General features: G+C 46.4%; 1 protein-coding gene and 2 long non-coding RNA genes across 3 annotated transcripts; 2 read left to right on the plus strand and 1 right to left on the minus strand.

Annotated features, from left to right (window-relative positions):
• Positions 1-1,072: 1,072 nt before the first annotated feature.
• LOC123738267 (uncharacterized) lies at positions 1,073-3,100 on the plus strand. Its single transcript, XR_006767473.1, has 3 exons — positions 1,073-1,107; positions 1,649-1,696; positions 3,000-3,100. It is a non-coding gene; the product is annotated as an uncharacterized lncRNA (long non-coding RNA).
• A 497-nt stretch (positions 3,101-3,597) lies between these two features.
• Positions 3,598-3,818, minus strand: LOC123738266 (uncharacterized). Its single transcript, XR_006767472.1, has 3 exons — positions 3,768-3,818; positions 3,660-3,731; positions 3,598-3,621 (listed from the first exon to the last, which is right to left on the minus strand). It is a non-coding gene; the product is annotated as an uncharacterized lncRNA (long non-coding RNA).
• A 790-nt stretch (positions 3,819-4,608) lies between these two features.
• On the plus strand, positions 4,609-10,621 carry LOC123738268 (classical arabinogalactan protein 9). Its single transcript, XM_045713317.1, has 4 exons — positions 4,609-4,744; positions 8,834-8,874; positions 9,016-9,821; positions 10,470-10,621. The coding sequence occupies exons 3-4, from the start codon at positions 9,080-9,082 to the stop codon at positions 10,604-10,606; spliced, it is 879 nt and encodes a 292-aa protein (XP_045569273.1). The 5' UTR covers positions 4,609-4,744; positions 8,834-8,874; positions 9,016-9,079; the 3' UTR covers positions 10,607-10,621.
• The last annotated feature ends 1,703 nt before the right edge of the window (positions 10,622-12,324 follow it).

The raw sequence follows: 12,324 nt of genomic DNA on the forward strand, positions 1-12,324 counted from the left end.
CTGGAGCATTTTCTTTCCCCGCGCAGAGGAGAGAGAGTGTCTCGCTCGACACAGCAGCAGACCCCAGCGCAACAGGGACAGGCAGGCAGACACTTTCATTACAGTAATCATCAGGATAATGTACTTTACTGTTTGACCAAATCATGTGACTAATTGGTCAGTCTGGAGCACTGTTTCAGTGTATGGGGAGGGCCACAAGTCACCTTCTCAGTAATTTTCCTTCAAATTTTTTTGGACTACAGAAAATGTAACATTGTTAGTTTGTAGACACACATGGTGCTGGAGATCATTTGTGTATGAAAATGTTAAGTAGTGAAGTGCCCTTTTTAACTGTGCGGCTGGTTGTTAACTGTGCGGCTGGTTGTTTACTGTGCGGCTGGTTGTTTACTGTGCGGCTGGTTGTTAACTGTGCGGCTGGTTGTTAACTGTGCGGCTGGTTGTTTACTGTGCGGCTGGTTGTTTACTGTGCGGCTGGTTGTTAACTGTGCGGCTGGTTGTTAACTGTGCGGCTGGTTGTTAACTGTGCGGCTGGTTGTTAACTGTGCGGCTGGTTGTTAACTGTGCGGCTGGTTGTTAACTGTGCGGCTGGTTGTTTACTGTGCGGCTGGTTGTTAACTGTGCGGCTGGTTGTTTACTGTGCGGCTGGTTGTTAACTGTGCGGCTGGTTAACTGTGCGGCTGGTTGTTTACTGTGCGGCTGGTTGTTTACTGTGCGGCTGGTTGTTTACTGTGCGGCTGGTTGTTAACTGTGCGGCTGGTTGTTAACTGTGCGGCTGGTTGTTAACTGTGCGGCTGGTTGTTAACTGTGCGGCTGGTTGTTAACTGTGCGGCTGGTTGTTTACTGTGCGGCTGGTTGTTTACTGTGCGGCTGGTTGTTTACTGTGCGGCTGGTTGTTAACTGTGCGGCTGGTTGTTTACTGTGTATCAGGAGGCCCTCTTCAGAGGCAGCAGCAGCAGCAGCATTTGGTCTATCAGAGGCACAGCGTCAAGCCAGAGAGGAGGAACAGAGGAACATGGCCCTGCTAGAGATAGAGCTACGGGATGAGAGAAGCTTCCCTGCAGGAGGGGCTGGGGGTGAGGAGGAGGAGGAGGAGGCGTGTGTCTGGGGGTGAGGAGGAGGGGGAGGAGGAGGCGTGTGTCTGGGGGTAGGAGAAGGGGGGTGTGTGGGGTGTCTGGGGGTGAGGAGGAGGAGGAGGAGGCGTGTGTCTGGGGGGAGGGGGGGGGGGGGGGCGTGGGTCTGAGGGTGAGGAGGAGGAGGAGGAGGAGAGTGTGTCTGGGGTGAGGAGGAGTCAACATGGTGTTTAAGGCTATACTTAACCCTGATAAATTTCTCCTCCCGCTCTCTCTGTCCCCGCTCTCTCTGTCCCCGCTCTCTCTGTCCCCGCTCTCTCTGTCCCCGCTCTCTCTGTCCCCGCTGTGTCTGTCCCCGCTGTGTCTGTCCCCGCTCTCTTTCCGTCTCGCTCTCTCTGTCCCCGCTCTCTCTGTCCCCGCTCTCTCTGTCCCCGCTCTCTCTGTCCCCGCTCTCTCTGTCCCCGCTCTCTCTGTCCCCGCTCTCTCTGTCCCCGCTCTCTCTGTCCCCGCTCTCTTTCCGTCTCGCTCTCTCTGTCCCCGCTGTGTCTGTCCCCGCTGTCTTTCCGTCTCGCTCTCAGGTGGTGTCTAATGCCAGTGAGGGGAAGAAGAGGACAGGCAGAGGCATGGTGAGTTACATACTAAACACTTTGGATTGTCTTTATTTCTCAACTGTCTGTCTGTAGGGCCTGTGGGTGGGTGGGTGGGTGGGTGGGTCTGTAGGGCCTGTGGGTCTGTAGGGCCTGTGGGTGGGTGGGTCTGTAGGGCCTGTGGGTGGGTGGGTCTGTAGGGCCCGTGGGTGGGTGGGTGGGTCTGTAGGGCCCGTGGGTGGGTGGGTGTGTCTGTAGGGCCCGTGGGTGGGTGGGTGTGTCTGTAGGGCCCGTGGGTGGGTGTGTCTGTAGGGCCCGTGGGTGGGTGGGTGTGTCTGTAGGGCCCGTGGGTGGGTGGGTGGGTGTGTCTGTAGGGCCCGTGGTTGGGTGGGTGGGTGTGTCTGTAGGGCCCGTGGTTGGGTGGGTGTATCTGTAGGGCCCGTGGGTGGGTGTGTCTGTAGGGCCCGTGGGTGGGTGTGTCTGTAGGGCGGGTGGGTGGGTGGGTGGGTGTGTCTGTAGGGCCGGTGGGTGGGTGGGTGGGTGTGTCTGTAGGGCCGGTGGGTGGGTGGGTGGGTGTGTCTGTAGGGCCCGTGGGTGGGTGGGTGTGTCTGTAGGGCCCGTGGGTGGGTGGGTGGGTGTGTCTGTAGGGCCCGTGGTTGGGTGGGTGGGTGTGTCTGTAGGGCCCGTGGTTGGGTGGGTGTATCTGTAGGGCCCGTGGGTGGGTGTGTCTGTAGGGCCCGTGGGTGGGTGTGTCTGTAGGGCGGGTGGGTGGGTGGGTGGGTGTGTCTGTGGGCCGGTGGGTGGGTGGGTGGGTGTGTCTGTAGGGCCGGTGGGTGGGTGGGTGGGTGTGTCTGTAGGGCCCGTGGGTGGGTGGGTGTGTCTGTAGGGCCCGTGGGTGGGTGGGTGGGTGTGTCTGTAGGGCCCGTGGTTGGGTGGGTGGGTGTGTCTGTAGGGCCCGTGGTTGGGTGGGTGTATCTGTAGGGCCCGTGGGTGGGTGTGTCTGTAGGGCCCGTGGGTGGGTGTGTCTGTAGGGCGGGTGGGTGGGTGGGTGTGTCTGTAGGGCCGGTGGGTGGGTGGGTGGGTGTGTCTGTAGGGCCGGTGGGTGGGTGGGTGGGTGTGTCTGTAGGGCCCGTGGGTGGGTGGGTGTGTCTGTAGGGCCCGTGGGTGGGTGGGTGGGTGGGTGGGTGTGTCTGTAGGGCCCGTGGGTGGGTGTGTGTGTGTCTGTAGGGCCCGTGGGTGGGTGGGTGTGTCTGTAGGGCCCGTGGGTGGGTGGGTGGGTGTGTCTGAAGGGCCTGTGGGTGGGTGGGTTTTGACACTAATCTTTACCTGTTGTGTTTTGTAGAGGAGATCAACAGTAGACGAGGAGAGGAAGACCCCATCGCCCCCCTACTCCTAACCTTCCCCCTACTCCTAACCTTCCCCCTACTCCTAACCTTCCCCCTACTCCTAACCTTCCTCCTACTCCCTAACCTTCCCCCTACTCCTAACCTTCCTCCTACTCCTAACCTTCCTCCTACTCCTAACCTTCCCCCCTACTCCTAACCTTCCCCCTACTCCTAACCTTCCCCCTACTCCCTAACCTTCCCCCTACTCCTAACCTTCCTCCTACCCCTAACCTTCCTACTCCTAACCTTCCTCCTACTCCTAACCTTCCCCCTACTCCTAACCTTCCTCCTACTCCTAACCTTCCCCCCTACTCCTAACCTTCCCCCTACTCCTAACCTTCCCCCCTACTCCTAACCTTCCCCCTACTCCTAACCTTCCCCCTACTCCCTAACCTTCCCCCTACTCCTAACCTTCCTCCTACTCCTAACCTTCCTCCTACCCCTAACCTTCCTCCTAACCTTCCTCCTACCCCTAACCTTCCTCCTAACCTTCCCCCTACTCCTAACCTTGCTCCTACTCCTAACCTTGCTCCTTCCCCTAACCTTGCTCCTTCCCCTAACCTTGGTCCTTCCCCTAACCTTGCTCCTACTCCTAACCTTGCTCATTCGCCCCTAACCTTGCTCCTACTCCTAACCTTGCTCATTCCCCTAACCTTGCTCCTACTCCTAACCTTGCTCATTCCCCTAACCTTGCTCCTACTCCTAACCTTGCTCATTCCCCTAACCTTGCTCCTACCACCACTACTCCTAATGTGCCTCCTTCCATCTCTCCTCCTGTTCCTCTCTCTACTCCGGTCTCTGTTCCTCTGCCGTCCTCCATCTCCTCCTCCCATTCCCCTGCTCCTTCACCCCCACACCTGTCTCTGCCCCCCCCTCCCTCCCCCTCATTCCTTCCACCCCTTTCCAGGTCAACCCCTGGTCTAAAACAACCTCTGCTGTTCCTACCCTTCACCTCACCCCACCTGTGTCTGGGGTTTTAACTGCCCCCCCTCTGGTGACCTCTGTGCCCAACATGGTGGACCAATCCCCCAGACAATACAGACTGTCCCTCTCAACCCCTCCTCTCTCAATCTCACCCACCCCTCCTCTCTTCCTCAATCTGGTCCATCCTATCTACCCCAATGTTCTCTTACTCAGCCCCACCTCTCCCAGCCTTCTGTCCCCCTGGATCCTCCATCCTGTGAGGTCTCCTCAGCCTACCCCCAGGTAACATCCCCTAAAAGTGTTTCTACGATGTTAAATTGATCCACTCACCTTTTTTGTTTGTTTGTTGTTTTCTATGTTACCTAATAAAGAAGTGTTTTTACTTGTCTCATGTCCTCTCCTTGTAGTTTACCTCTCAATTCATCTCAATGCTGCCACTTGGCAGGATTTGTTAAAGAACAAGTACAAATAGATTTGTCTCTCCTCTTCAACAGCTTTATCCCTCATGGGTGTACCCCCCACTTCCTTCCTCCCCCGACCACCCATCTCACCCTCCCAACCACCCTCCTCATCCTTCCTCCCACCCTTCCCTTCCCCCGGCTCTCCCCAGCCCCCCTCCAGCCCCCGACGGTCACCCAGCCCCCCCCTCTGTCGTTCCACCAGCTGGCTCATCTCTACCAAGACCCCCTGTTCCCAGGGTTCCCTTTGTCTGACAAGGAAGAGATCGTCCAGACACCCCCTTACTCTTATATCCACACTGGAGAGGACCTGCCACGAGGTGAGTAGTGAAATATATATTTTATTATTGTCCCCTAACCCAACCACCTGTCCCCTAATTGGAGTAAACTAATGGACAACAACACTTAGGCTTCTACTTCCAGCTTATACATACCAGAGGTGTGGACTCGAGACACAAATATGATGACTTGCAACTCTACTTTGACTTTAACACCAATGACTCGAGACTTGACTTGGACTTGAGCCTTATGACTTACTTGACCTGACTTGATACCCTCCCGGAAGCCCAGATATTATAAATGATGCTATTAAAAGAGGTCAGCGCATCAACTCTTCATTTAACGGATTACAGTTTGAATCGGACAGCAGCCAATCAAAATGTGCCAGCTGAGGAAACAGTTGTGCTTTGGCAGCGCAGAGGAACGTCGACGGGTGAATTCAGATGGAGCCCTTGGAAAGATGACACCACAAAATTATTATTTTCGGATATAAAAGACAACGCTGTATCAACAAAACTTTTATTTGGAAAGTAATAAATATATAGATACTTTTAAAAGCATTTATGATTTGCGTAAATGTAATATACTAACTATTACTCTTGTTAAAAATATGAAATGGTATTACATTTGGTGAAGAGCACATTATGACTTGTTTAGGACTCGAAACTCAAAGTTTAGGATTTGAGACTTGTTGGTCTTGACTTGGGACTTGAGACTTACTTGTGACTTGTAAAACAGTGACTTGGTCCCACCTCTGATACATACTATATACATTTTACAGACTCAATCTATTTTACAATAGTTATATTTAGTTCGTTTTTAGTCCCATCCTTTCAGCTCCCTCAACCCTCCCATCTATCTCCTAACACCGTCCAGTTTTGATTATATTTTGCTGTTTCACAAAAGCTCTGAACCTTTGTTCTCATATATTCTACAGATTGTAAATTAAAGATAAAAAAATATTTGATTATGACTTTTCAAATCACCCAGTAGTGCAATTGCAGCAATTAACTCTACAGTAGGTAAATGTTGCAATTCTTCAGCCATTTCTGGACCTGTGACCAAAAACAAGCTACATATGGACAATACCAAAACAAATGATCTAATGATTCTGTCTCTTCGCAGCAAAATCCGCTGAGCTGGGAAGGTTGTATTCCCCATATATAGAACATTGTATTGGTTGCAAGAATTTTGTATAATTTAAATTGGGAAAAACTCAGTTTTGAATCTGGTGTCGTTTTGCCTATCAGTTCATAAACCATGTGACATGGAATCGGTACGTTAAAAATCTCTTCCCAACTATTTTGCAATCTATATGGCACGGCTGTCAATTTTCTGGTCCTTAAATGAAACTGGTATACTTTTTTTTATTTATCACAATTTTCTTTAGCTGATTTTGGTCTTTAATTCAGGGCAGACATACAAGTTCCTTACTTTCTCCCCCTTCCACTTGCCTCTTGCATTTTTGCGGTAATTCTACAATTAGTTTTTAGTTTGTTTTTGGGTAGAGTAGACATTTCCATATATTTTTGTTAGCTGCATGTGTGACAACACCACCAGTCCTTTTTATGATATAATTTACAAAGATTATACTCGTTTTTTTTAAATATATTTTTTTAATCATTTGGTATATTTGAGTTTAACCACAATATTTGTTGTAATTTCATTTCCATGGTAACAAGATCTTATCTATTTTTGCCATTTTTTTTTTTATTCAGATGTATAGGAGTGAGAATTTCTTTCTTTCAGAATATGTATACCGATTATGTCCACATCACCGTCAGACCATTTAATTAGTAAACTACACGGTAATGTAAAATTTATATTTTTTTAGTAATCCAATAAGTAATATAGTACATCATTTGGTTTTAATCCAGAGAGGATAGAAACAGTATCTAGATCCTCTGAGGCCGTGGAGGGATTCTAATTCTAACAGTATCTAGATCCTCTATGAGGCTGTGGAGGGATTCTAATTCTAACAGTATCTAGATCCTCTATGAGGCCGTGGAGGGATTCTAATTCTAACACTATCTAGATCCTCTATGAGGCCATGGAGGGATTCTAATTCTAACACTATCTAGATCCTCTGAGGCCATGGAGGGATTCTAATTCTAACAGTATCTAGATCCTCTATGAGGCTGTGGAGGGATTCTAATTCTAACAGTATCTAGATCCTCTATGAGGCCGTGGAGGGATTCTAATTCTAACACTATCTAGATCCTCTATGAGGCCATGGAGGGATTCTAATTCTAACACTATCTAGATCCTCTATGAGGCCATGGAGGGATTCTAATTCTAACAGTATCTAGATCCTCTGAGGCCGTGGAGGGATTCTAATTCTAACAGTATCTAGATCCTCTGAGGCCGTGGAGGGATTCTAATTCTAACAGTATCTAGATCCTCTGAGGCCGTGGAGGGATTCTAATTCTAACAGTATCTAGATCCTCTGAGGCCGTGGAGGGATTCTAATTCTAACAGTATCTAGATCCTCTGAGGCCGTGGAGGGATTCTAATTCTAACAGTATCTAGATCCTCTGAGGCCGTGGAGGGATTCTAATTCTAACAGTATCTAGATCCTCTATGAGGCCGTGGAGGGATTCTAATTCTAACAGTATCTAGATCCTCTATGAGGCCGTGGAGGGATTCTAATTCTAAAAGTATCTAGATCCTCTATGAGGCCATGGAGGGATTCTAATTCTAACACTATCTAGATCCTCTGAGGCCATGGAGGGATTCTAATTCTAACAGTATCTAGATCCTCTGAGGCCGTGGAGGGATTCTAATTCTAACAGTATCTAGATCCTCTATGAGGCCATGGAGGGATTCTAATTCTAACAGTATCTAGATCCTCTATGAGGCCGTGGAGGGATTCTAATTCTAACAGTATCTAGATCCTCTATGAGGCTGTGGAGGGATTCTAATTCTAAAAGTATCTAGATCCTCTATGAGGCTGTGGAGGGATTCTAATTCTAAAAGTATCTAGATCCTCTATGAGGCCATGGAGGGATTCTAATTCTAACAGTATCTAGATCCTCTATGAGGCGGTGGAGGGATTCTAATTGTGGATTTAAAAGAAAACGTGAGTCATCAGTGTACAATGATGCCTTTGTTTTTAAGCCCTGGATTTCTAGGCCTTTGATATTAATATTGGATCTGATTTTTAACAGCTAACATTTCGATGGCAATAATAAATATATATGCCGATAGTGGACAACCTTGTTTTGCTCCTCTTGACCGTTTAATACTTTCTGAGAAGTAGCCATTATTTTTTATTATTTTACACCTAGGGTTACTATTGTTACCTATACACATTTTGTGGGGAAAGTACTCAATTGTACTACTTGAGTAAAAGTAAAGATACCTTAATAGAAAATGACTCAAGTAAAAGTGAAAGTCACCCAGTAAAATACTACTTGAGTTAAAAGTATTTGGTTTTAAATATATTTCATTATCGAAGTAAATGTTATAGCTAAAATATACTGAAGTATCAAAAGTAAAAGTATAATTAATTTATAATTCTCTATATTAAGCAAACCAGACGGCACCATTTTACATTTTTTTTGTATTATTGATGGATAGCCAGGGGCATACTCCAACACTCAGACATCATTTACAAAGGAAGCATTTGTGTTTAGTGAGTCCGCCAGATCAGAGGCAGTAGGGATGACCAGGGATGTTCTCTTGATAAGTGTGTGAATTGAACCATTTTCCTGTCAAAATGTAATAAGTACTTTTGGGTGTCAGGGGAAAATGTAGTAAAGTAAAATTTGTTAAAAAATATAAATAGTAAAGTACAGATACCCCAAAAAACGACTTAAGTAGTACTTTAAAGTATTTTTACTTAAGTACTTTACACCCTGCCTTTACATAACTTTAACCCATTTATATATGAGATTCTCCAAAATGTAAATATTCCAGGCATTTATATGTAAATTCTAGTCGTACTTTTATCCAAAGCCTCGGCTATGAATAGCAGGCCTGGTTTCCCCGATTCTTCAGTGTTCTATTGTTTCCAGTACTTGTCGTATATTATCTCCAATGTATCGTCCATGTAAAAAAAAAACCTGTCTGATTACGATGAATAATATCCGACAAAACCTTCTTTTTCTTCTTCTAAATACTCTCTACAGATGTCAACATCCTGAGGTTTTTCTTCAACCTTGGTGTGAAGGTAATGACCTAACAGCGTATCTTGGTAGCTCTTAACAAGTGTCTATAAATACGCTACTGACCAACACACTTGCACTATTTTCCGTTCCCCCCCTCCCTCCCTCCACCCTCCCTTCCTTTCCTCCCCCCTTTCCCCCTCCAGGCGTTCACCAACCCCATGTGGCCCCCCCCACTCTTACATCCTCCCTCTTCACCAGGCCTACAGCATGCAGCCCAAACTACCCTCAGTCTCCTTTCCCTCTTCCCACTGGTACCCCTCCCACCCTACCACCGCGCCCCCAGGAAGGGTACGGACACCCCCCACCCTCAGTACCCCACCCCCTCGGGTTTGGGGGGGCCTCCAGAGATCAACCCCCAATCAGCTGCAGAACCTCCCCAGCATATGGAATTCCGACACGGGCAGGATGGTCAGCTCCGCGCTGGGGTACCCTTCCAACCGTCACTTTCACCCTGCCTCAACCCAGCCCCGTGGCTCTTTACCCTGGTGTAGTAACGTTACCCCGCGACCGAACGCTTACGCTGGGGTATGCTCTGTACCCACACCCCTGGCACAATACTCTCCACAAGCGCCCCAACCTGCACCTACCAACCAGTACCCTCCTACGCCCCAACCTGCACCTCCCAACCAGTACCCTACTACACTCCAATCCTCTACCCATACCTCTCAAGCTCAGCCCTACACTCCAGCTCCAGCCGCCTCCCCTCCCTCCGTACCCCAGTACCGATCAGCGTCTCTGGGGTACCCTACTCCGAGGCTGCCCAGTGGGAACCAGACCCAGGGACCGCTGGATCCTCACCCCGCCAGCGGTGCCTCTTCCCTGGGTATGAGGTCCAGCCACCGCCCCCTAGAGAACCATAATGCTAATACTACCTCTGTTGTCAATGTTACTACTGATGCTGCTGCTGCTACTACCTTGTCTAGTACTACTGCTTCCAACACAGAAAGAGGTGAGTGCTGACTTCTCTACATTTTCATGTGATTTGATTTTTTTTTTTTGGTTCCAATTTATCACTCTTTTTACTTGTTTACAGAAAGATTTAGAGATTAAAATGTTCTCTCACTTTACTAGCAGAGAGGATTTAGAGATTAAAATGTTCTCTCACTTTACTAGCAGAGAGGATTTAGAGATTAAAATGTTCTCTCACTTTACTAGCAGAGAGGATTTAGAGATTAAAATGTTCTCTCACTTTACTAGCAGAGAGGATTTAGAGATTAAAATGTTCTCTCACTTTACTAGCAGAGAGGATTTAGAGATTAAAATGTTCTCTCACTTTACTAGCAGAGAGGATTTAGAGATTAAAATGTTCTCTCACTTTACTAGCAGAGAGGATTTAGAGATTAAAATGTTCTCTCACTTTACTAGCAGAGAGGATTTAGAGATTAAAATGTTCTCTCACTTTACTAGCAGACAGGATTTAGAGATTAACACGTTTTTCTCACTTTACAAACAGAGGATTTAGAGCTAATTTCAAGCCTCACATTTCTCTAGTAGGGACCTTTTTTAAGTTATTTATGGTAATCAACGATATTAAGCTAAAATGTCGAGGATAAGTGGACGGTTTGGTCGGTCTCTAATGTTTGGTTTGTCGTCTCAGCTTTACAGACTGTTCTTGCAGGCTTCACAGACAGAGGACAGGGAGACATGAAGATGGCTGGCACTCTGCTGGTGAACCCTCCTCTTCCTCCTTCTGAGCAGGTAAGTCTTGATGGAGCAGTAATGGGTCGTGGCTAAGTGGGCTACATCCTATGCCAAAGTATTGTAAAAAAGGTGCATGGTCGGAGAGAATGTTTGCATTTTAGCTAATGTCGTGTCTTTGGCATCATTTAAAACTGAAGACCTATTTATCAAATAACTCTCTGTAATTATTATTATTACGCGATTAAACTGATTAATCATGTAACTGTAATTAACTAGGAAGTCGCGGCACCAAGGAAAATATTCAGATTACAAAGTTATAATTTTCCTAATATAACTTTCAGATATTTTAATATCTGATCAATTAGTCTACGAATTAATTCATTATTATTTACCTCACGTCAATCTCATTCCAAACGTCGTAAATTGTTGGTTATCTGCACAAACCCAGTCTTCACTATGAGTCATCCATACATCAGTTGTCTTAAAATCATTTATTTACTAACCTCTATGGGCTAGGTGGGACGCTAGCGTGCCACCCGTGGTGCACTCCATCAACAGCAGGTGCATTTCAAGAGCGGCAAATTTGAATCCAAATAAATGTCAAAATTCAAATTTTTCAAACATACAACTATTTTACACCCTTTGAAAGATAAACATCTCCTTAATCTAACCACGGTTTACGATTTCAAAAAGGTTTTACGGCGAAAGCATAAATTTAGAGTATGTTAGGACAGTACATTTACAAGAGTTGTGTGTAATGTTTTGTCAAGTCAAAGACAGGGTCACCAAAACCATAAAACCAGCTAAAATGATGCACTAACCTTTTACAATCTCCATCAGATGACACTCCTAGGACATTAGTGTTAGACAATGCATGCATTTTTAGTTCTATCAAGTTCATATTTATATCCAAAAACAGCGTTTTACTATGGCATTGATGTTGAGGAAATCGTTTCCCCTCCAATAACCCGGCAGTCAAGTCAGCGTCACAAATTAAATAATTAAAATTAGAAAACATTGGTAAAATATTATATTGTCATTTAAAGAATTATAGATTTACATCTCTTGAACGCAATCAACTTGCCAGATTTAAAAATAACCTTACTGGGAAATCACACTTTGCAATAATCTGAGCACTGCGCCCAGACAAATACGCGCTGCGATACAGACTAGACGTCATGTTGGGGAGATCTAAAATCGAAAATACTATGTAAATAATCCATTACCTTTGATTCTCTTCATCAGATGTCACTTCCAGGTATCACAGGTCCATAACGAATGTAGTTTTGTTCAAAAAAGCTCATTTATGTCCAAAAATCTCCGTCTTGTTAGCCGGACTTCGTCATGAACGAGGGGAAAAAATATATTTACGTTCGTTCAAACATGTCAAACGTTGTATAGCATAAATCATTAGGGCCTTTTTAACCAGAACATGAATAATATTCAAGGTGGACGAATGCATACTCTTTTATAACGTATTGGAACGAGGGTACCCAACATGAACTTCGCGCAGCCAGGTGTCTAATGGGACATCATCGTTCCATGGCTCTTGTTCGGTCAGATCTCCCCTCCAGAAGACTCAAAACACTTTGTAAAGGCTGGTGACATCTAGGTGGAAGCAATAGGAAGTGCCAAAATATTCCTCAGCCCCTGTGTTTTCAATGGGATAGGTTTAAAGGTAATACAACACATCAGGTATCCACTTCCTGTCAGAAAATGTCTCAGGGTTTTGCCTGCCAAATGAGTTCTGTTATACTCACAGACACCATTCAAACAGTTTTAGAAACTTTAGAGTGTTTTCTATCCATATA

This window comes from Salmo salar, unplaced genomic scaffold (genome assembly GCF_905237065.1).
Source record: "Salmo salar unplaced genomic scaffold, Ssal_v3.1, whole genome shotgun sequence".
NCBI lineage: Eukaryota > Metazoa > Chordata > Actinopteri > Salmoniformes > Salmonidae > Salmo > Salmo salar.